This window comes from Camelina sativa, chromosome 11, assembly GCF_000633955.1.
Source record: "Camelina sativa cultivar DH55 chromosome 11, Cs, whole genome shotgun sequence".
NCBI lineage: Eukaryota > Viridiplantae > Streptophyta > Magnoliopsida > Brassicales > Brassicaceae > Camelina > Camelina sativa.
The window spans coordinates 7,930,637-7,951,411 of NC_025695.1; the positions used below are offsets into that span (position 1 = coordinate 7,930,637).

The 20,775-nt window shown below is 38.9% G+C and overlaps 6 protein-coding genes across 11 annotated transcripts in view; 3 read left to right on the forward strand and 3 right to left on the reverse strand.

Annotated features, from left to right (window-relative positions):
* On the forward strand, positions 7-937 carry LOC109127514 (protein transport protein SFT2-like). The gene is made up of 3 exons (XM_019232421.1): positions 7-48; positions 144-248; positions 633-937. The coding sequence occupies exons 1-3, from the start codon at positions 34-36 to the stop codon at positions 741-743; spliced, it is 231 nt and encodes a 76-aa protein (XP_019087966.1). The 5' UTR covers positions 7-33; the 3' UTR covers positions 744-937.
* LOC104722296 (probable LRR receptor-like serine/threonine-protein kinase At4g26540) lies at positions 5,406-9,184 on the forward strand. Its single transcript, XM_010440436.2, has 2 exons — positions 5,406-8,411; positions 8,510-9,184. The coding sequence occupies exons 1-2, from the start codon at positions 5,603-5,605 to the stop codon at positions 8,974-8,976; spliced, it is 3,276 nt and encodes a 1,091-aa protein (XP_010438738.1). The 5' UTR covers positions 5,406-5,602; the 3' UTR covers positions 8,977-9,184.
* Positions 10,038-12,103, reverse strand: LOC104722297 (fructose-bisphosphate aldolase 5, cytosolic-like). The gene is made up of 4 exons (XM_010440437.2): positions 11,729-12,103; positions 11,377-11,630; positions 10,811-11,239; positions 10,038-10,569 (listed from the first exon to the last, which is right to left on the reverse strand). The coding sequence occupies exons 1-4, from the start codon at positions 11,754-11,756 to the stop codon at positions 10,204-10,206; spliced, it is 1,077 nt and encodes a 358-aa protein (XP_010438739.1). The 5' UTR covers positions 11,757-12,103; the 3' UTR covers positions 10,038-10,203.
* LOC104722298 (fructose-bisphosphate aldolase 5, cytosolic-like) lies at positions 12,352-14,228 on the reverse strand. Its single transcript, XM_010440438.2, has 4 exons — positions 14,075-14,228; positions 13,721-13,974; positions 13,179-13,607; positions 12,352-12,944 (listed from the first exon to the last, which is right to left on the reverse strand). Exons 1-4 carry the CDS (start codon positions 14,100-14,102, stop codon positions 12,576-12,578), a joined length of 1,080 nt encoding a protein of 359 aa, XP_010438740.1. The 5' UTR covers positions 14,103-14,228; the 3' UTR covers positions 12,352-12,575.
* LOC104722299 (uridine kinase-like protein 4) lies at positions 14,371-19,799 on the reverse strand. Of its 2 annotated transcripts, none has more exons than XM_010440439.2 (16): positions 19,659-19,799; positions 19,515-19,565; positions 18,854-19,023; positions 18,661-18,752; positions 18,351-18,420; positions 17,963-18,075; positions 17,685-17,781; positions 17,408-17,487; positions 15,999-16,193; positions 15,834-15,917; positions 15,694-15,754; positions 15,515-15,575; positions 15,319-15,412; positions 15,172-15,244; positions 14,953-15,035; positions 14,371-14,842 (listed from the first exon to the last, which is right to left on the reverse strand). In XM_010440439.2, the coding sequence occupies exons 3-16, from the start codon at positions 19,008-19,010 to the stop codon at positions 14,693-14,695; spliced, it is 1,410 nt and encodes a 469-aa protein (XP_010438741.1). In that variant the 5' UTR covers positions 19,011-19,023; positions 19,515-19,565; positions 19,659-19,799; the 3' UTR covers positions 14,371-14,692. The 2 variants fall into 2 exon arrangements, with proteins under 2 accessions (XP_010438741.1, XP_010438742.1); XM_010440440.2 differs by lacking the exons at positions 15,319-15,412; positions 15,515-15,575; positions 15,694-15,754; positions 15,834-15,917; positions 15,999-16,193 and adding exons at positions 16,349-16,442; positions 16,545-16,605; positions 16,724-16,784; positions 16,864-16,947; positions 17,029-17,223.
* Positions 20,046-20,775, forward strand: part of LOC104722300 (sufE-like protein 1, chloroplastic/mitochondrial) — a 2,451-nt gene continuing 1,721 nt past the window's right edge. Inside the window, exon 1 of one of the 5 annotated variants that reach the window (XM_019232662.1) lies at positions 20,046-20,493. In XM_019232662.1, the coding sequence (XP_019088207.1) occupies positions 20,126-20,493 (368 nt within the window). In that variant the 5' untranslated portion in view covers positions 20,046-20,125. Of the gene's footprint in view, positions 20,774-20,775 lie in introns of all 5 variants that reach the window. The other 4 variants (XM_019232663.1, XM_019232664.1, XM_010440441.2 and 1 more) reach the window with 4 other exon arrangements.

Genomic DNA, 20,775 nt, shown 5'->3' on the forward strand with positions numbered 1-20,775 from the left:
GCACTTCGTGGCCCACAAAATCAGCTTGCACACATGTCATCGATGGAGGTATGCTACACTATTATGTATTGAGTTTCATGCCTTAAATCCCGAAGAGTGGATTCCTTCCTCTCTTATTAATATATCTTTGTCTACTTCTCCAGAGGCTTCCTTCAACCCTAGGTTTCATTGCCACCATGGTTGGTACCATATACGTATCGATGGTTCTCCACAGCTACATTCTCTCAGTGCTCTTCTCTGTGTTACAGGTACTAAATAGTTTCATCTCCCGACCCTTACGATATTCCCTTTTTGTCTGAGTTGAAGTTTTTGAAAATGAGATTTTCCTATGAGCAAATCTATATTTTCAAAATTGGACCTCATCAAAGTTTTTGAGATCATATAGTAACATTACTCCCCTCATTGCTGAATCGGTCTTGAGAGTTGAGATGGAACTTTTGGAACCTACCCCAGTTTAGCAACAACTATTAGCTGTTTAACAAGTGTCAATGCTTATCTGGTTCTTCACCCGTTATATATATATATGGACTGTATAAAAGATACTTGCATAGGTCTAAGAACTTAACTCCGCACATTCGTCTGAGTTCTGAATCTCGTAATTCTGATATCTATTTCTCTGTGCTAATGGACAGGTTCTTGCGCTGATTTACTATTGTATATCCTACTTCCCTGGTGGATCATCCGGCATGAGGTTCCTCAGTTCTGCTCTCACCTCATCTGTGCTAAGAGTGTTCGGGAGATGAGCTTGCACGGCCAATTTGTGAGAAAGAACAATACTTACTTATTGGTGTACAAAGAAAGATGTCAGAGCTTTTTCCGTATGCTCTTTAACATAGGTTTGATGAAAATACTTTAAAAAGACAAATGATCTTGAAGTAGATGTTTAATGAAGAACCCAAGTGATGTTATAACTATCTTCTTACTTCTTTTTTGATTACAGTTGATTTCCCAAACCCAAAACGAAAAAAAATCCATTGTTATACATACATCATGTATGATACATGAAACCAAGAATATGGCTAAGCCAGTTTCCCAATTCCCAAGCAGGATGGTGACGACTTATTAGTTTCCCAAAATGTGTTGGCTAAGTTATAATATGTGACAATATGAAATTCTAGAACTTGAAACAAATACATAGTTTTTTTGTGAATGAACTGCAAATGAAACTTATAATTCATTAAGATCAATCTGGCACATCATCATTACAAAATAACCTTTTGTTTGCAGATGATAGTTTCTTCATTAAGATGAGCAAATCTGACATTAGACCGCAGATAGATAAATAGTGGTTCCATATAGAAAGGACAATGTTGTTACCCGCACTACAAATTTCCATGATATACGTGTTTCTACTCACACCATTTTGTCTTTTAAACAACCTAGTCACACCATGTTTACGATAGAAATTTGTACTCAAATAACATTGAACCACATATAAAAAGCTCTACGTCTATGATATATCATGCTGACGATCTCTGATAAGCATGCCACTTGACAATAGATTTTGGAAGTTTTATGTTTGTTAATTTTTGGTGTACGATAGTGGTAAGAAAATAATATAATTCTCGATCTAATTTGTTTATCTTGGTGTTGGGGGTATAATGCTTTGTGTGCGGGAAACCCAATTCCTGAATATACGGAAACAATGGAGCAGGAACATCTGACCTCTAATGTGCACCTTACACTACACGTATTGACGTATTGTTTGTAATATTTATTCGAAAAAGAGTGTTTTATTGCATAAGTATAACATCAATGACTCTTTTGATTTGATTAAACTAAAGCTTTTGAGAGCGAGAGAAATATTAGTTGAAAGCAAACGCCCATCTTCTCCACTAAGCAATGTTAACTAGATTAAAAAGACATGAATGAGATCATTGTTTTTAACTTTTAATCAGTTCAAAGTTTTAGTACTAGTAATAACATATTATTGCTTTCTCTTTCTCTAACTCGAAATCCGTGGGTCGTACAACATTTAGAAATGAAAAGCTAGATAAAGGCCTTTGCAAAGGCTGAAGTCTTAATGAAAATTTTCATGGTTAGGCAAAAATCTTAAAGTAAAAGGAACAAAGGAAAATTCAAGCGGAAAGTTGAAAACCAAAGCTGAAAAAAATTAACTAAACACAGAAATAAATAAAGCATTTAATCATTGCAGAGGGTATATGACTTTGTAACTTAAAAATTTAATACCAAAAGCAAAGGTAAATATCCTCTATAGTCTATACAATATTTACACTAAAGTTTTTTATAACATAGTAACATACTAAATTCATATTCATTGGATCATGCGATTTATACACACATATAGATAGTTTTGGATTAATCTCTGACCAAAAAAAGAAGAAGATAGTTTTGGATGAAATGCCCACTTCTGTTCACACACTGCCACTACATTCTTGGACTGCTTCTGCCGCTGAATACCCCCACAAGGGACCATTGTTTTAAATAAGATAAAACCAAGTTACAATCGGATTGAAAGGTATACAGACAAAAACCCTTCTTATATAGAAATAGTTAACCCATAATTATACTCTTCTAGATTAGATCCAACACCCTTCTTACTTACTTAGAGCAGATCAAGCCACTTATTAACAAAGCTTAATTCACCTTTATGTATATGTCTGTTTCTCTCTCTCATGTGATGAGATCTCTGACCTAATTGAGTCTTGATTAGATCTAGATCTTGTTACATTGTCTTCGTCAATTGTCCGCATTTAAGCTTTTCTTCGTTATATTATACACTTTCGATTAGTCTCCTCATCAGATTTGCATATGTTATAACAAATTTTTCATCTTTTCTTTTAAAACTAATAAACTAGCCACCCATAGACTAATCTTTCTTAAACAAACTTGTAAACGTGAAGTTTTTTTAGTACTCAACCACTGTTTTTATATATAACGTAAACTTTCACTAGTAGTCCCCAATGTAATCATCATCATATAGGAGTAGTTATCTAGTAAATGATAACTGGTGTAGAGAATTTAGGAATAATGTTTTGGATGGAAGGGTCTTGTCACACAACAAACAGGGACCATTAATATAACGATAATCATAAGATTTGTGAAAGAAATGTTTCATTGATTTGGCAGAAGTACAGTTGGGAGTGCTTGTCTTTTCCCTTGCACACCTTTTGTTCTCTTTACTTCTTCCTTCTTGTTTGTTGGTTTTTGTTCTTTTCGTATTTTCCCTTTTTTCATTTCGCCCCATCGAGGACCATTACCATTCATTTCTCTCTTTTTTCCATAATTATTTGCTGTTTATTTTATCTCTTTATATATCATCAGTTTATAATTTGTGTACACATAACATAACAACGACTTCTATAGATTTTAGCACTTTAGGGACCGACGATACGGCTGCTAGAGAAAAAAAATGTATATACTGTAACCAATTTCAAGTGCAATTGCTAAGGCAAATTAGTAACCAAGATATTAAATTCTCAACTGGTGTAATCTAGTCGAAACTCGCTTCCACTTTATCTCTCCCGGTATAAGTATATCCTAAAGAAATATACAAATGACTTTTTGTTTAATCTATACATGATGCACATGACCTCTCTATACTCTATGTCATGTGCCTTAAGTTAAGTGCCGTGTTCGATCTTTATATTATTGCTTGACCCCGTTACACTTAATTTTAAAATCATTTTCGTTCTATTATTATTCTGTCCAAACCTGATTTCTTTTTCAAGTCTGCTTCATTATATATATAAAACTCATTTTAATTAGATAGCAATATTCAAAACTTAAAAATCCTTTGAAAATTAAAGACCGACAAGATGAGCAAGGGACATGGTTGTAAAATTAATTAATTATTAATCAGTCACAAAAATTCCTAGCTTGCATGTGCAATTTCACACTCCAAGATTCCATGTTTTACTTCAAGTTTATTATTTTTTATAATTATCAAAAAACACAAAGTATAGATTGATCTGTATTCTTTCTTTTATCCTTTATGCTGATAAAATTAATTTTAGTTTAACTACTAATCCACACTATACTGCATAGTTAATTATCTGATCCATGTATACATGGTTGCTTGTTACTAGCTACACATGCAATATAATGTCGACATTTAATGGGTATCTTAAGTGATATGGATACTTCAATTCTTGCTATGAGAGAAACCCAAATTAAATGTAAACTACTACTCCGTAAAACACATTAGTACCTTTTTTTTTTGTTGAACAAACACATTAGTACCTTTTTGTCGTGGATTTAATTGGTTAAAACGTTCGGTGCGTTTAATGTATTTAAAATTTGTTGAACACTTTATCGCGTCATTAAATCAAAAAGAAGCACTAAAGTTCATCTTGCCGCTTCTATAAGATCCACTAGTTTTGTATCTTCTTCATGGCGAGCGCTGCAGCCGTATTTGGGCACATTGAACAAGAGTTACAAAACCTATATATCGATCGCAACTATTCCTATAGAACATTCTTCTCATGATCTTACCATAAACACAAATGATTAGAGACAACAAAAAGACTAATTCTTATTCTTCTTCTCGTCAACATATACATTTTGTTTGTCATATTACGTATAACATTATTTTATGAGCAAACTAAGTTATATACCTGTTATCAAAGTGGAGAACACTTCTCGTTCACATGTTATAAGATCATGAGATGATGCTCTCTAATTAATGGATTTGAGTGAAGCTTCTACAAATTGGTACATGCATATATCGTAAAAAGCAATTTAAATATGGCAACAGAAAATAGGGCTATTTGACATGTCGGTCTCAAAACCATGAAAGTTGGTGCCCTTGTTTTGACATGTCATTCTCGATTCTCATAATTCGATTTTAATATACTTTATAAACATATACTAGTATACTATTTTTGTTAGTTTTTTTTGATAAATAACATACTATTTATGCCCAAAAAAATACATACCGGTATTGTTATTGTTGAGTATTGATATTTTACTTATTTTCTAACTTGCAAAATTTTGGCTGTCAGCCATAATATGGTTTTTTACTAAAAAAAAACTGTTTTGAACTACATAAGGTAGTCCAATTCCTTGAAAATCCTATATGTTGGTTTTGTCAGATCCAAATTTGAGTACTGGATTCTATTACAAAAAACGTTATCTAAACCTTGATCCAGCCCGTTTCTAAGAGTTAACTACTTTGTAACTTTGGAGGTTGGACTACTATATATTTCTCTATTCAATTGACTGCTATTTGGAAGTATACTGTTAGTTTCTAAGCAAATTAACTTGCAGTGTTACAACTCTTGAGTTTTTTTTTTAAGAGTAACATTTCAAATCTTATGAGGAATTTTTAGTTGACATTATTATCAATATAGATATACTTTTATATAAAGAAAGCTCTGCCTCTAAAGAAATATTATTATTTCATGTTTTACAAAAATCACAAACAAAATATTAAAATAATACTAACGGGTAGTGATAGAACTACTTTTTGGGATAAAATAAAAATAAACCAACTTCATTTGCTACTACTTCTCTCTCTTTCCCTATGCTCTGTTGTTTATTTATATATTTCCCATAAACAAAATAAAACCAAAATCGATGGATTGGTTCTTCGCTTTACAATCCCAACGCACTTCTCTCTCATTCTTCTTCGTCTTCTCCGATGCCACCAAATATCTGTAGACTCTCCATCTTCTTCTCATCCCTACTCTGTTTCTTCTTCCTCCCCTGTTTCTCTCTCGACGAACAAGGTCAAGCTCTCTTGTCATGGAAGTCCCAATTGAACATCTCCGGCGACGCTCTATCCTCCTGGAACGTCGCCGCCACATCTCCTTGCAATTGGGTCGGCGTAAAATGCAACCGTGGAGGAGAAGTTTCGGAGATACAAGTAAAAGGCATGGACTTGCAAGGTTCTCCGTCGGTGACGAGTCTCCTCATCCTCAAGTCTCTTACTTCACTCACTTTATCTTCACTTAACCTCACCGGAGTAATCCCCAAGGAGATCGGAGACTTCACGGAGCTCGAGTTACTCGATTTATCGGATAATTCTCTCTCCGGCGACATCCCTGTGGAAATCTTCACGCTCAAGAAACTCAAGACTCTGTCTCTGAACACAAACAATCTCGAAGGTCCGATTCCGACGGAGATTGGGAATCTGACGGACCTCGTTGAGCTCATGCTTTTCGACAACAAGCTATCCGGAGAGATCCCGAGGAGTATCGGAGAACTCAAGAATCTACAATTCTTTCGTGCCGGTGGGAACAAGAATCTAAGAGGTGAGCTTCCTTGGGAGATAGGCAATTGCGAGAATCTTGTAATGCTTGGTCTCGCCGAGACTAGCCTCTCCGGTAGTCTTCCGGCGTCCATTGGAAACTTGAAACTCGTTCATACAATAGCAATTTATACGTCACTCTTGTCTGGTCCGATCCCGGATGAGATTGGAAACTGTACAGAGCTCCAGAACCTCTACTTGTACCAGAATTCGATCTCTGGATCGATCCCTACGACCGTTGGAGGTCTAAAGAAGCTTCAGAGCCTACTCTTATGGCAGAACAGTCTAATTGGAAAGATCCCAACCGAGCTCGGGAACTGTCCGGAGCTCTGGCTGATCGATTTTTCCGAAAATCTCATCACCGGGTACATCCCAAGAAGCTTTGGGAAACTTGAGAATCTACAAGAGCTTCAGCTGAGCGTAAACCAGATCTCAGGAACAATCCCTGAAGAGCTAATGAATTGCACCAAGCTTACGCATTTAGAGATCGACAATAACCTAATCACCGGAGAGATCCCGTCGTTGATGAGTAACCTAAGAAGCTTAACAATGTTCTTCGCGTGGCAGAACAAGTTAACCGGAAACATCCCAAAAAGTCTCTCACAGTGTCGTGAGCTTCAAGCTATCGATCTCTCTTACAACACTCTCTCTGGTCCCATTCCCAAAGAGATCTTCGGGTTACAAAACCTAACGAAGCTTCTTCTTCTCTCCAACGACTTGTCTGGTTTCATACCGCCTGATGTTGGAAACTGTACGAATCTTTACCGGTTGAGACTCAACGGAAACAGACTTGCCGGAAGTATCCCGTCGGAAATAGGGAACTTGGAAAACCTCAACTTTGTTGATATGAGTGAGAACCGTCTCGTCGGGATAATCCCTCCGGCGATCTCTGGTTGCGAAAGCCTAGAGTTTCTTGATCTACACTCAAACAGTCTCTCCGGTTCATTGCTCGGTACGCTTCCTAAAAGCTTGAAGTTGATAGATTTCTCCGATAATGCTCTGTTTGGTCCTCTGCCTCCGGGAATAGGGTTGTTAACAGAGCTTACGAAGCTCAATCTCGCCAAGAATAGATTCTCCGGCGAAATCCCTAGAGAAATCTCCACCTGTCAGAGTCTTCAGCTTCTCAATCTCGGCGAAAATGCATTCTCCGGTGAAATCCCAGACGAATTAGGTCAAATCCCGTCTCTAGCGATCTCTCTTAATCTCAGCTGCAACGAGTTCGTCGGAGCAATCCCGTCGAGATTCTCCGACTTGAAAAACCTCGGAGTGCTCGACGTCTCTCACAACCGACTCACAGGAAACCTAATCGTATTAACGGATTTACAGAACCTCGTCTCTCTCAACGTCTCCTTCAACGATTTCTCCGGCGACTTACCCGACACTCCCTTTTTCCGGAAGCTCCCACTCTCTGATCTCGCTTCAAACAAAGGGCTTTACATCTCTAACGCAATCTCCACCCGATCCGACCCGACGACCCGGAACAGCTCCGTTGTCAAATTAACCATTTTGATCCTCATCGTCTTCACCGCCGTGCTTATTCTCCTGGCGGTTTACACTCTAGTCCGGGCACGAATCGCCGGAAAACAACTCCTCGGCGAAGAGATAGATTCGTGGGAAGTGACCCTCTACCAAAAACTCGATTTTTCAATCGACGACATCGTTAAGAATCTGACGTCGGCGAACGTGATCGGAACCGGAAGCTCCGGTGTGGTTTACCGTATTACGATTCCTTCCGGCGAGTCACTGGCGGTGAAGAAAATGTGGTCGAAGGAAGAGAGCGGTGCGTTTAACTCCGAGATCAAAACTCTGGGATCGATTCGTCACAGAAACATAGTTCGTCTTCTTGGTTGGTGCACAAATCGGAATCTGAAACTCTTGTTCTATGATTATCTCCCTAACGGTAGCCTGAGCTCTCGGCTTCACGGCGCCGGAAAAGGAGGAAGTGTTGATTGGGAGGCTCGATACGACGTCGTTCTTGGTGTGGCCCATGCACTTGCTTATCTCCATCACGATTGTCTCCCCGCAATTATACATGGTGACGTTAAAGCTATGAATGTTTTATTGGGTCCTCACTTGGAACCCTACTTAGCTGATTTCGGTTTAGCTAGAACCGTCTCCGGTTATCCAAATACCGGAATTGATTTATCGAAACCCTCCAACCGGCCTCCGCTGGCTGGCTCCTATGGCTACATGGCTCCGGGTAAGCTTAAGAAAGTACTTATATATACTCTTAACTAAGTTTAATTTGGAGTTTTAGAATGTTGATTTTGATTTGTTTTGTTTTTGTTGCGTTTATAGAACATGCTTCAATGCAACTTATAACCGAGAGGAGCGATGTTTATAGCTACGGAGTGGTATTGTTAGAGGTTTTAACTGGAAAGCATCCGTTAGATCCGGATCTACCAGGTGGTGCACACTTGGTTAAGTGGGTGAGAGATCACTTGGCTGAGAAAAAAGATCCTAGCAGGCTTCTTGACCCGAGACTCATTGGACGGACTGACCTGATAATGCATGAGATGATTCAAACTCTTGCGGTCGCGTTCTTGTGTGTGAGCAACAAGGCGAACGAACGGCCTTTGATGAAAGATGTTGTGGCAATGCTCACGGAGATAAGGGAGGTTGATGTTGGGCGATCAGAGACCGGTAAGATCAAAAGTGAAGGTTGCGGAAGCAAAGAGCCTCAACAATTGATGTCAAATGAGAAAATTATTATTTCTCACGGTTCATCTAACTGTTCATTTGCGTTTTCGGATGACTCCGTTTGAAACAAAAAAAAAGGTAAAAAAAAATGTTGTTGTTAAAACCATGAGCTATTGTTTACAGAGAGCTGTGTGAATATGTATTTGTTGGAGCTTTAGTTATAAGGTACTAGAATTGCAATATATTGTAATGATTTATTTCTGTAATTTTACAAGTTATGTAACCAGTATAAAACAAGTTACCTGGAAGAGAATACATACCATTTTTGGGGGATGTAAATCTTATAAAATTTTCAATTCCAATACTTGGTTAAGAGTTTTCTTATCTCTTTTCCAACTTTTTTTGGTTTAAGAACTATATTCTTGTTCTGTTTAATTTTCTATTTTTCCGAAAACCATTTTTGTGTTGGATAAGCATTAACTAAGCTATAGATATGCAGCACATAAATGAAGTGACGTAAAATTTGGGAAAGGAAAGAGGGAGAAGAATGACAGATTGGGACTGGAGTATTTGGAGTTACACGCGAGAAAGATTCATAATTTGTTTTATGTATTTGGTTGTTTGTTAATTTTAGTGATATGTGAAAAAGTATGAATAAGAAGAAGAGTCAAGAGAGGCTTAAGACAGAAGCGAGTACGTGGATGGATCACGTGGACCCTTGGCCTTGAGCCACCCTCATCACATGAGCATATATGTGCTGTCTCAATAACAAATGACTTCGACTTTCCAGCCAAAATAACACCATTTCTGTTTTTTTTTTGTACGATTAAATTGTGAACATTAAGTTTTATGATTGTTATTCAGATAACATTTTAAGCATAAATGTTTCTTCAATTTTGTTCACATAATAAGATATTTGTTGGACATGCCCTAATCCATGGCCATCTTTTAGTATTGATGTTTTAATAAGAGCATTCGACTGTGCCCTTAATGTTATAAACTATGTTAGATTTATCACTTATGAGAAAAGTTAAAACATTTTTGGGTTTATAGATTTTTTTTTAATCCAAATAAACTATTTTGTGGGAATTCTAAAGATTATAAAATATCAAGTAAAAATCTCTCATTCCGTTGTGGGGCCCACTGAGAGGTTAATACCGAACTTTTGAACCAAACCGTTATGTCATGGCGCGAAAATACTGTAGAAACCATCACAAACACATTATACTGTTTAAGAACATTACACATATGTTAAACCAAATCGATAAACATTTAAACAGTTGAACGCCCACGAAGCATTTGACATATATACTCAAACCGCATCAAAGGCGAACGCTCGTTCTCAATTGCTCCTAGTACTTGTATCCTTTCACATACAAGCTCTCGGATGCGGCCGAGTCACCGGAAGCCCCGCCTGTGTATTTCCCGAGGGTAGCATCTGAGTTAGCCTTGCACCTGGTCAGGAACGTGGCCTGAGCTTTGGCTACGTTCTCGGTCTTACCGGCCCACGCCTTGAGAGTGCTTTGCTGGAGGGCTCGGCCAAAAGAGAAAGTGAGCGTCCATGGCTTCAACACATCGAGCTTGTTCATTGCGTTCAGATTTAGTGTTGCTTCCTCTTCGCTCTGTCCGCCTGAGAGGAACACGATTCCTGGGACAGCTGGTGGGACTGTGCGGCGTAGAGCAGTCACTGTGTAGTCCGCAATTACTTCCGGAGTAACCTGTTAGAAGTACAATTTTAGCGTTTTGTAGCAAATTAACGTTGCATTTCGAGGTGTTTATGTCTCTGTGATTCAATTTGATTGTGGTTCCGTAAGGAACGGGCATGTAAACCTAAATGAAATTGCATCAAACCGTTGTAAACGAAACAAATTGTATAAAATAAAAATTTTGGTTTCAGTTTCGATAGACCAATTAAACCTAAAATTCCGAAACAAGTGAACCAAAACCAAACCGGATTACCTTTGGGCTGTCGGAGCCGGGAGTGACCATGTTAGGTTTAAGCAGGGTGCCTTCGAGGAGGACATGGTGTTCGTTCAAGGCCTTGTACACGGCAGCAAGAACCGTCTCGGTTACAGCCGCACATTGCTTGATGTCGTGGCTCCCGTCGGTCAGAATCTCTGGCTCGACGATCGGGACAAGTCCGTTCTCCTGGCAGATGATGGCATAGCGGGCTAGCCCCTTGGCATTCTCTTGGATTGATAGCTCGCTTGGCTCGGTGTCCCCAATCTTGAGGACTGCACGCCATTTAGCGAATCGGGCTCCTGCCTTGTAATACTCCTGGCACCGTGTACCAAGTGAGTCTAGACCCTGAGTAGTGGTCTCGCCGTTGGTTCCTGCAAGATCAACCACACCCTTGTCCACTTTGATTCCGGGAATAACACCATTCTCCTGATACAAAAAAAAATAAAAATCAGTGAAACCGTTAGTTTAATTTGAGTCATGCCAAAATTTAATCTTCGCAACTCTTGAACCCAGTGATTAGGACTAGAGCTAGAATTTGTTTTATTTTATTTTATGTGACGGACCATGAGAAGATCGACGAAGGGTTTGCCCTCGGAGGTTTTCTGGTAGAGAGTTTCCTCGAAGAGGATAACACCAGAGAGGCAAGGGAAGGTTCCAGGGGAAGTGAAGAGGAGCTCACGAAGAGCTTGGCGGTTGGACTCAATGTTCTCAACATTGATACTGGCGAATCGTTTCCCGATGGTTCCTGTGCTCTCGTCTGCCGCCAATATACCCTTTCCTGGTGTTGCAATGTACTTGGCCGTCTTGATCAGCTCATCTGAACTCAGAAAGAAAATAAAATAGAGAGCCTGATGAAGATACTGGAACATGAAGAGTTGTTTAACGAGAAGAGTGCATCATGTAAAGTGTACGTACCTGCGTATTTGCCGACAAAAGCAGACATGGTTGCTTTGTGAGTGGAAGAGAGATGAGTTCTTGCTGAAGAGGACGAGGATGCCAAGACAAAGCATTAAGTACCTGCAACTTTTTAACTGTATATATAGGTAACATCTACTATAGGAATATACTGTTAGAATCTATCATACGTGTAGGAAGGAGAGCCCGAGGAAAATTATCAACCTCGGATAAAGCAAATGAGTGATTGCTTCTGCACTACCAAATGGCAGCCAATGATCCCAGCTTTATCCCCAAAGGTCTTGGATATGTGGAGAAGAGAAAAGAGATAGGTACAAAACAAAAGCAGAGTGTTTTGTATAGTACCTCTCTCAAACTTCTACCACACGTGTGTGCATTCAAAGTTATAAACACAACAAGAGATATTTTTTATGCTTCTGAAGTATCAAGAGTTCCATTGATTTTTATATATGGTACACAGGATTTGCAGATGGAGTATTCCAAAATATCTCAATCCAGCTGCATTTTTTTTTAAAAAAATTGTTAAGCTCAACTTAGCCCGACCTAAAATTAGGCCTATGATCTTTTAATAAATTTTATATTTTCCTAAGATTATTTATTTTTTATTTCATTTTTATATTATTTTATTATTAAGATAACAACTCTTTATTAATTTAACACAAGGATGATCCTCTTTACAAGCATTAGAGATCTAGAAGCATTCAATGAAAATCAACAAGAATATAGAAATTGAGAAGAACAAAAGGAAAACAGAGAATTCTAGAAGCTTGTGTGACACGAAAAGGATGTGCTACATTGATCATATACTCAAACCGCATCAAATGCGAACGCCCGTTCTCAAACGCTCTTAGTACCTGTAACCTATGATCTCACCCAAGCTCTCAGAGGCTGCCAAGTTACCAGAAGCCCCGCCTGTGTATTTCCCAAGGGTAGCGTCCGAGTTAGCCTTGCACCTGATTAGGAACTTGGCCTGAGCTTTGGCTACGTTCTCGGTCTTACCGGCCCAAGCCTTGAGAGCGCTTTGCTGGAGGGCTCCCCCAAAAGAGAAAGTGAGAGTCCATGGCTTCAACACATCAAGCTTGTTCATTGCGTTTAGATTTAGTGTAGCTTGCTCTTCCCGCTGTATGCCTGAGAGGAACACGACTCCCGGAACAGCTGGTGGGACTGTACGGCGCAGAGCAGTCACCGTGTATTCCGCCACTACTTCCGGTGCAACCTAGAACAGTTTTAGCGTTTTTTAGCAAATTAACGTTGCATTTTGAGGTATTTATGTCTCTGTGATTCATTTGATTGTGGTTCCCTAAAGAGCAGGCATGTAAATCTAAATAGAATTGCATCAAACCTATCTAAACCATACTATTGTGGTTTCAGTTTCGAGAAATAAAACCAAAAAAATCGGAAACAACTGAGCCAAAACCAAACCGGATTGCCCACACCTTAGTTTCCTTACCTTTGGGCTGTCGGTGCCGGGAGTGACCATGTTAGGTTTAAGCAGAGTGCCCTCGAGGAGGACATGGTGGTCGTTCAAGGCCTTGTACATGGCAGCAAGAACCCTCTCAGTCACTTCCGCACATTTCTTGATGTCGTGGCTCCCACGGGTCAGCACTTCTGGCTCGACGATCGGGACAAGTCCGTTCTCCTGGCAGATAATGGCATAGCGGGCTAGCCCCTTGACGTTGTCTTGGATCGAGAGCTCGCTTGGCTCGGTGGCCCCAATGTTGAAGAATGCACGCCATTTAGCAAATCGGGCTCCTGCCTTGTAATACTCCTGGCAACGTGCACCAAGCGAGTCTACACCCTGAGCAGTGGTCTCGCCGTTGGTCCCTGCTAGATCAACCAAACCCTTGTCCACTTTGATTCCGGGGATAACACCGTTCTCCTGATAAAAAACAAAAAGAAACAGAGTCCAAATTGAAACCGTAAGTTCCATTTAAGTCACTCTTGAACCCAATGGTAAGACTAGAGCTGGAGTTTGCTTTTTCTGGGACGGACCATGAGGACATCCACGAAGGGTTTGCCATCAGAGGTTTTCTGATAGAGGGTTTCCTCGAATAGTATAACACCAGAGAGGCAAGGGTAACTGCCAGGGGAAGTGAAGAGGAGCTGACGGTAAGCTTGGCGGTTGGACTCAGTGTTCTCAACATTGATGCTGGCGAATCGTTTCCCGATGGTTTCTGTGCTCTCATCTGCCGCCAAAATGCCCTTCCCCGGTGTTGCAATGTACTTGGCAGTCTTGATAAGCTCATCTAAACTCAGAAAGCACATAGAATGGATAATCATCTAACTGAAGATACTGGAACATGAAGAGGTAGTTAAACGAGAAGAGTGCATGATATATGTACGTACCTGCGTATTTGCCGACAAAAGCAGACATGGTCGCTTTTTGAGTGCGAGAGATGAGTTCTTGCTGAAGAGGACATGGAAGAAACTGAGTGATTGTTTGGACACTACCAAACGATACCAGCTTTATCCTCAAAGTCTTGGATATGTGGAGAAGAGAGAAAGATACAAAATAAAAACAGTGATCTGAATAGTCCCTCTCTCACATTTCAACCACATGTGTTTGTGCATCCGAACTTACAAACACAAACAAGAGATTTTTTTTGGATATAGAAGCCAAATGATGTATTATGCTTATGGAGTAGTATAAAGAGTTCCAATGATATATTTATATATGGTACACAAGATTTCCAGATGGAGTAGTATCAAGAGTTCCAAGGATAATTATCTATGGTACACCGAATCCCAAGTCCCAGGTTCGATCAACCCCTCATTTGGGGATTTATAAGTACATCAAAACTGTTCCCAAAAACTTGAGAGGGTTTAAACGGAAAACCAACAGAGTTAAAGGTGATTCCTTTGATAGTTTGTGTAGCCGTTGTAGTGGATAGGACGATGAATACATCGATAAACTGCAATGCAAGACGTTGGCAGGGACAACTAATGCTGCAGGACTACAATGGCCTAGTCATCGTCTGTGCCAAAATATCTGTCCCCAAACTCGCCCATACCAGGAATAACACGAAACTCTTCATTTAACCCATTTTCGATTTCTGATGTCACTATCTTTATTCTTGGAAATTTTTGGCAGACCACATGAACACCTTGAGGTGCCTGATTGAACAAAGAAATAAAAAATCTCAATCCAGCTGCATTCTTGTGGATAATATTTTGGAATCACAAGGAATGTTAGATGATATGAAAAAGGATCTGTTTTAGCTTACTGAGATAAGGTTTAGAAATATGATGTTTCCCTCGGGTACACCCTTGCTGATAAGGAGCTTGATAGCTTGAACCGCTGAGTTTCCTGAAAAGATGTTCAATTTCAGTGTCACTAAGCACTTCAAGTGTGTTGAATTGGCTAACAATGAGCACTAGAACAAAGAGAATAAAGGAAATAAAGTGTTTTTGGTAAAAGTGATGAAGAAAGAGGAGTCAATTACCTGTACCGAGAATAGGATCCAACAATAGGACGTGTCTCTCCGAGATATCGTTTGGCAATTTCTCATAGACAAGCTGCAGAGTGATTCAGACATCAAACAGGGATGAAATGAGAACAACTAAATTTAAACTTGGAGGGACTCATTTACCTGTTGACCATTGTCGCCTTCTCTGTGAATTAGGATCTTTCCAATCTTGATACCTTTGCAACATGCTCGCAACGCATTCTCCATGCTCTCACCACTAGCATTATTTCCAAACATCATCACGTTTGTGAGAGAGTTGGATATGCACGAATGCGGAAGTTCCTCTTGAATAAACTAAAGCTAGGATATAGGAAAGTACCTCCTAATCACAGATACACCACATAACCGTTTACAGAAATCCACACCAGAATACACACATCCTGAGACAGGTAACCGGGTTATCTATGATCTACTAGTCATCGTGTTCAACCACTACATTTACATAATAATCTTGTGAATTCACGAGCAACATTGCAAAACAAAAATCATTAAGCTTACCGGTAGGAGTAATAACTTGCATTTCAGTAAAAGGCAGATGTCCAAGACCATGTTCTACAACCTGATAAATGTAGAAAAAAGATTCAACCAATGACAGAAATATTTGCTTAACCTTTTGAATGAGCTTTTAATAAACCTACCAGCCGAATCAATCGATCAGCATAGAAGACAAAATCATGTTTGGTTGTCTGAGAATCTCGTATAAGGGTATGCATCCCTCTTATCTGCAAGAAAAAAGCAAATTTATGTGGCAAACAGAAGTCTTGTTTGGTAGTTAAAAGAATGTTTCTGGTTAAATGAGATACCTGAAATGTCGAGTGTATAACATAGAGATTAGGATATATTTTACAGAGATCATGTTGACCCAGCTTAGTGCAAATATGTTGCACAATTAAGTCAATAGCTACGTGATTATCCCCACCACGGGGGATTATAATATCTGCATATTTCTTCGTCGGAAGAATGAAGTCATCAAAAGCAGGCTTCACAAACTTTGAATACTGCATCAAAAGGTTGACATCATATAAGATATGGGCAGAAAACATATNCGAGATATCGTTTGGCAATTTCTCATAGACAAGCTGCAGAGTGATTCAGACATCAAACAGGGATGAAATGAGAACAACTAAATTTAAACTTGGAGGGACTCATTTACCTGTTGACCATTGTCGCCTTCTCTGTGAATTAGGATCTTTCCAATCTTGATACCTTTGCAACATGCTCGCAACGCATTCTCCATGCTCTCACCACTAGCATTATTTCCAAACATCATCACGTTTGTGAGAGAGTTGGATATGCACGAATGCGGAAGTTCCTCTTGAATAAACTAAAGCTAGGATATAGGAAAGTACCTCCTAATCACAGATACACCACATAACCGTTTACAGAAATCCACACCAGAATACACACATCCTGAGACAGGTAACCGGGTTATCTATGATCTACTAGTCATCGTGTTCAACCACTACATTTACATAATAATCTTGTGAATTCACGAGCAACATTGCAAAACAAAAATCATTAAGCTTACCGGTAGGAGTAATAACTTGCATTTCAGTAAAAGGCAGATGTCCAAGACCATGTTCTACAACCTGATAAATGTAGAAAAAAGATTCAACCAATGACAGAAATATTTGCTTAACCTTTTGAATGAGCTTTTAATAAACCTACCAGCCGAATCAATCGATCAGCATAGAAGACAAAATCATGTTTGGTTGTCTGAGAATCTCGTATAAGGGTATGCATCCCTCTTATCTGCAAGAAAAAAGCAAATTTATGTGGCAAACAGAAGTCTTGTTTGGTAGTTAAAAGAATGTTTCTGGTTAAATGAGATACCTGAAATGTCGAGTGTATAACATAGAGATTAGGATATATTTTACAGAGATCATGTTGACCCAGCTTAGTGCAAATATGTTGCACAATTAAGTCAATAGCTACGTGATTATCCCCACCACGGGGGATTATAATATCTGCATATTTCTTCGTCGGAAGAATGAAGTCATCAAAAGCAGGCTTCACAAACTTTGAATAATGCATCAAAAGGTTGACATCATATAAGATATGGGCAGAAAACATATACATTTGAAAACTTTAAACTAACAAGTACGAAAAACAAACGGATCAGAGCAATTGGATATTTGTAATGCAAGTAGTTAGCCATTTCTTGTTGTACTTGAAAATAATATATGCAGTTACAATACTAACACGAGCTAACCTGGTCAAGTACTGTGCCGATATCCCTACCATTCTGAACAGTATCTCTTTTTATCCTTCTTGCCAAACGAACGTCAGCATCTACGCAGGGAAAATTGCAAAGTGAAGCTGAGCTGCTAATCTAACAAATTTAGAACATTTCTTAAAGCGTATGAAGTTGTTCCTTCATGCGAGATCTTACTAGCAGGAAAAATCCAAGTGAAACTACAATGAAGGGAATGGAATGTTGTAGAAACAAGAGTTTACAGTAATTGTGATGGGAAGAGGTAACAAATTACCTGTGCATACAAAAATCTTCATGTTCATCAACTTTCTGACACGTGGATCATGGAATAAAAGTATCCCTTCAAGGATGATTACATCCGTAGGATTTACCTGCAATACATAGTTCAAAATATACATGTCTTGTTAGATTTCGAACCAGATAAAAGCCAGTGATGGCATCTATGAAACTTGTTACATATAGAGGCAGTAAAATCAATGAAAAAGGCGTCTCAAGTTCATAAGCATCAATGAACAATATGATTATGAGCGACGCTGAGAGATAAGATGGTACCCTTCTGAAAACACTGCTCCTGTAAGTTTTGAAATCATATTTTGGAATATCTACAGCTTGGCCTTGCCTCAATTTCTCCATACAAGACAATAAATGCTCTGTGTCAAATGCGTCTACAGAAACATGAATAATTCATTAGAATCCATCGGAGGATGACAAAGAGTAACACATAAGACTTTTGCTCATATCTCCCAGCAACTAGTAAGGCACTGTCAGTGATAAAATTACTCTGATAAAAGAGAAAATATCAATTACTAAGATATCACTGACGAATATGGTTGCCAATTATAATTCCAAAGAAGCAAGGAAAGATGTTTTACTCCTGATGACAATATGAATTGACAAGAGTAGATTACATCAAGCAGCGACACCCCTAATGTATTCTCACCTGGATGGTCAAAGTTATATTCATGAACTTTAGCAAGTTCTTCTTCAGTCAGATTATGATAGAACGAGTCCTGCCAAAGTATTTATCATTGGATATTTAGTCAGAGCAATTTTGTGATTGAACATGACGGCAAAGGTATTTGAGAATTAGCAGGTAAACAATGGTGACAAGGTTGAACCATGCTAAACTTCAGTCATATACACGGTTATTAGCAGGTAATATTCTCTCAATTGTGTGGGATTCAATTCGCAGATAAGACCGATGGTTATCACTTTGTCATAACGAAACTTAGCTAAGAAAAAGAAATTACCAGGTTAATAAGTACAACACGCTGATCATGCAGCTGCTGGATGATCATATCACAAACAGTAGTCTTACCCGATGCTGCGCCTCCAGCAACACCTAACCATCAAAACGCAAGCCACAATCCGTCAAGCTTTTCTTTATCCACGACCAGTATTACTCAGCAAAAAAATTACAGCATTGTAAAAAGCAGAACTAACCTATAACAAAAGGCTGTCTTTGGATATCATCTGATGCAGAAGTGGTATCCTTAACTGATACAGGTTCCAACCCATTCATGTGCCCATTCACGTGGAAACCAGAATAATGAACCTTGGAGGCGGTTTCTATCATGTCAACAACATTCTTTGAACCCATCCCGAAGACAATTCTGCACATTGAACATAAATAAAGCTATATAAAACGTCTGAATCTCTTATCACAATAATGCATAAGCAAAACAACAACACACAGGGAATGCTTATAGCTGCTGCTACCAATAGAAATAAAAAATCCAAACTCACTATTCCTATAACAATGTGAGTACAAAGCTCGAATTATCCAACAAAACAGAGAAGAAAAAGAGTGAATTTTTTTCAACTGCAACCAAAAACTGATGAAGTATCTTGATAGGCAATGTAAATCTGATTTTTTTTTATCTCCATAGATCAACAAAATGCAAGAAGAGTCCAAAAAAAGAAGCTAAAACCTCAAGAGTTATCCACAGAAGTAAAAAAATCGAAGCTTGGAAGCAGAAACGCAAAAAGGATTGAGCATCTCGAGGTGAAACAGTTGCTTTACACATAAGTTATGTTATATAACACAGAAACAGATCGTTCAAAAGGAGAAACAAAAAAAGCATAATGAGATTCAAAATATTACCCAGATGCAGCTTCGAGGATCTCAGGAAATCTCAAATAATGCACTTTCTCTCTGGAAGTAGAAACAAAATAGAATCTCAGAGAAGAGAAAAAAGGACAGATTTTTAATTTCGATTTTAAATTAGCATATTATTAAATTGCTTACATTGGGTAAAGCTGGATTCGGACATGATTGATTTGATATTTTATTAAATTCAAGGAGCGTGTTTTAGAGAGAGAGAGGGGTGGTGACGAAGACGCAAGTAAACGAAGAAGATCAAACGAAGACGACGAAGCTTGGAAAATTATTATATTTAATTAAAAAAACAAATCTAGATATGTCTATCTATCTTTTAATGAAAAAAGAGTCGTATACTTTTATAATTTCTCAAAATCAACCCCGCGATAGTGATTTTAGATCTAAAAATTTTGGATTGCGATAAAAGACTGGTTCAACTCACCCAGCACCAACTCCGGTTCAATTACCGGTTTACTACTTACTCAATTAAACTCCGGTACAATTCCCGGTTTACTCTACTTACTCAATTGACCCAGATCAGAAGTGGTTGATTTGGGAATATTCGCGACTCTGTTTCCACCTCCGTCTCTCTCTCTCTCGAAGTTTCGACCTTTATGGCTGCGGCAGCGATGTCTTGCGCTGCGTCGCTTCGTCTAATCTCCTTCAAACCAACCTTGTTTGCTTCTTCTGTCCAATACCCGGCCAAAGCTCTGATTTTGCGACCGCTAAAACCGTCGGAACTCCCTTCATATCGTCGGACGATCATCACTTTCCAGAAAATTTCAACCGGAACCGTTCGTCCACCATCAGCTTCATCATCTCCGTCGAGTTCTGAAGACGTTCAACCAATCGAAGAGCTTCCTCCGAAGCTACAAGAGATCGTCAACCTATTCCAATCGGTACAAGAGCCGAGAGCTAAATACAGGCAGCTTATATTCTACGGTGAACATCTCAAACCACTCGATCCTCAATTCAAGACGAGGGAGAATAAAGTTGAAGGTTGCGTTTCTCAGGTTTGGGTTAGGGCTTTCTTTGATGACCAACGCAACGTTGTCTATGAAGCTGATTCTGATTCGTCTATCACTAAAGGCTTAGCTGCTCTTTTAGTTCAAGGTTTATCTGGTAGACCTGTCCCTGAGATTTTGAGGGTTACACCTGATTTTGCCCTTCTTCTAGGTTTGCAGCAGAGTCTGTCTCCTTCTAGAAACAATGGATTCCTTAATATGCTTAAGCTGATGCAGAAAAAGGCTCTTCATTTGGAAGT

Bases quoted from the DNA above. Each gene is read 5' to 3' on its own strand.
- LOC104722297 (XM_010440437.2), bottom strand. From the start codon at position 11,756: ATGTCTGCTTTTGTCGGCAAATACGCAG. The intron at 11,631-11,728 runs GTACGTACACTT...TTCTGAGTTCAG, and splicing joins TTTTGTCGGCAAATACGCAG to ATGAGCTGATCAAGACGGCC. The intron at 10,570-10,810 runs GTAATCCGGTTT...TACTTCTAACAG, and splicing joins CCGGCTCCGACAGCCCAAAG to GTTACTCCGGAAGTAATTGC.
- LOC109127514 (XM_019232421.1), top strand. The intron at 249-632 runs GTACTAAATAGT...GCTAATGGACAG, and splicing joins TGCTCTTCTCTGTGTTACAG to GTTCTTGCGCTGATTTACTA.
- LOC104722299 (XM_010440439.2), bottom strand. From the start codon at position 19,010: ATGGGTTCAAAGAATGTTGTTGACATGATAGAAACCGCCTCCAAGGTT. The intron at 18,753-18,853 runs GTTAGTTCTGCT...TTTGATGGTTAG, and splicing joins AAGACAGCCTTTTGTTATAG to GTGTTGCTGGAGGCGCAGCA. The intron at 15,245-15,318 runs GTAAATGAGTCC...ATCACTCTGCAG, and splicing joins AAGGCGACAATGGTCAACAG to CTTGTCTATGAGAAATTGCC.
- LOC104722298 (XM_010440438.2), bottom strand. From the start codon at position 14,102: ATGTCTGCTTTTGTCGGCAAATACGCAG. The intron at 13,975-14,074 runs GTACGTACATAT...TTCTGAGTTTAG, and splicing joins TTTTGTCGGCAAATACGCAG to ATGAGCTTATCAAGACTGCC. The intron at 12,945-13,178 runs GTAAGGAAACTA...AAACTGTTCTAG, and splicing joins CCGGCACCGACAGCCCAAAG to GTTGCACCGGAAGTAGTGGC.
- LOC104722296 (XM_010440436.2), top strand. From the start codon at position 5,603: ATGCCACCAAATATCTGTAGACTCTCCATCTTCTTCTCATCCCTACTC. The intron at 8,412-8,509 runs GTAAGCTTAAGA...TTGCGTTTATAG, and splicing joins CTATGGCTACATGGCTCCGG to AACATGCTTCAATGCAACTT.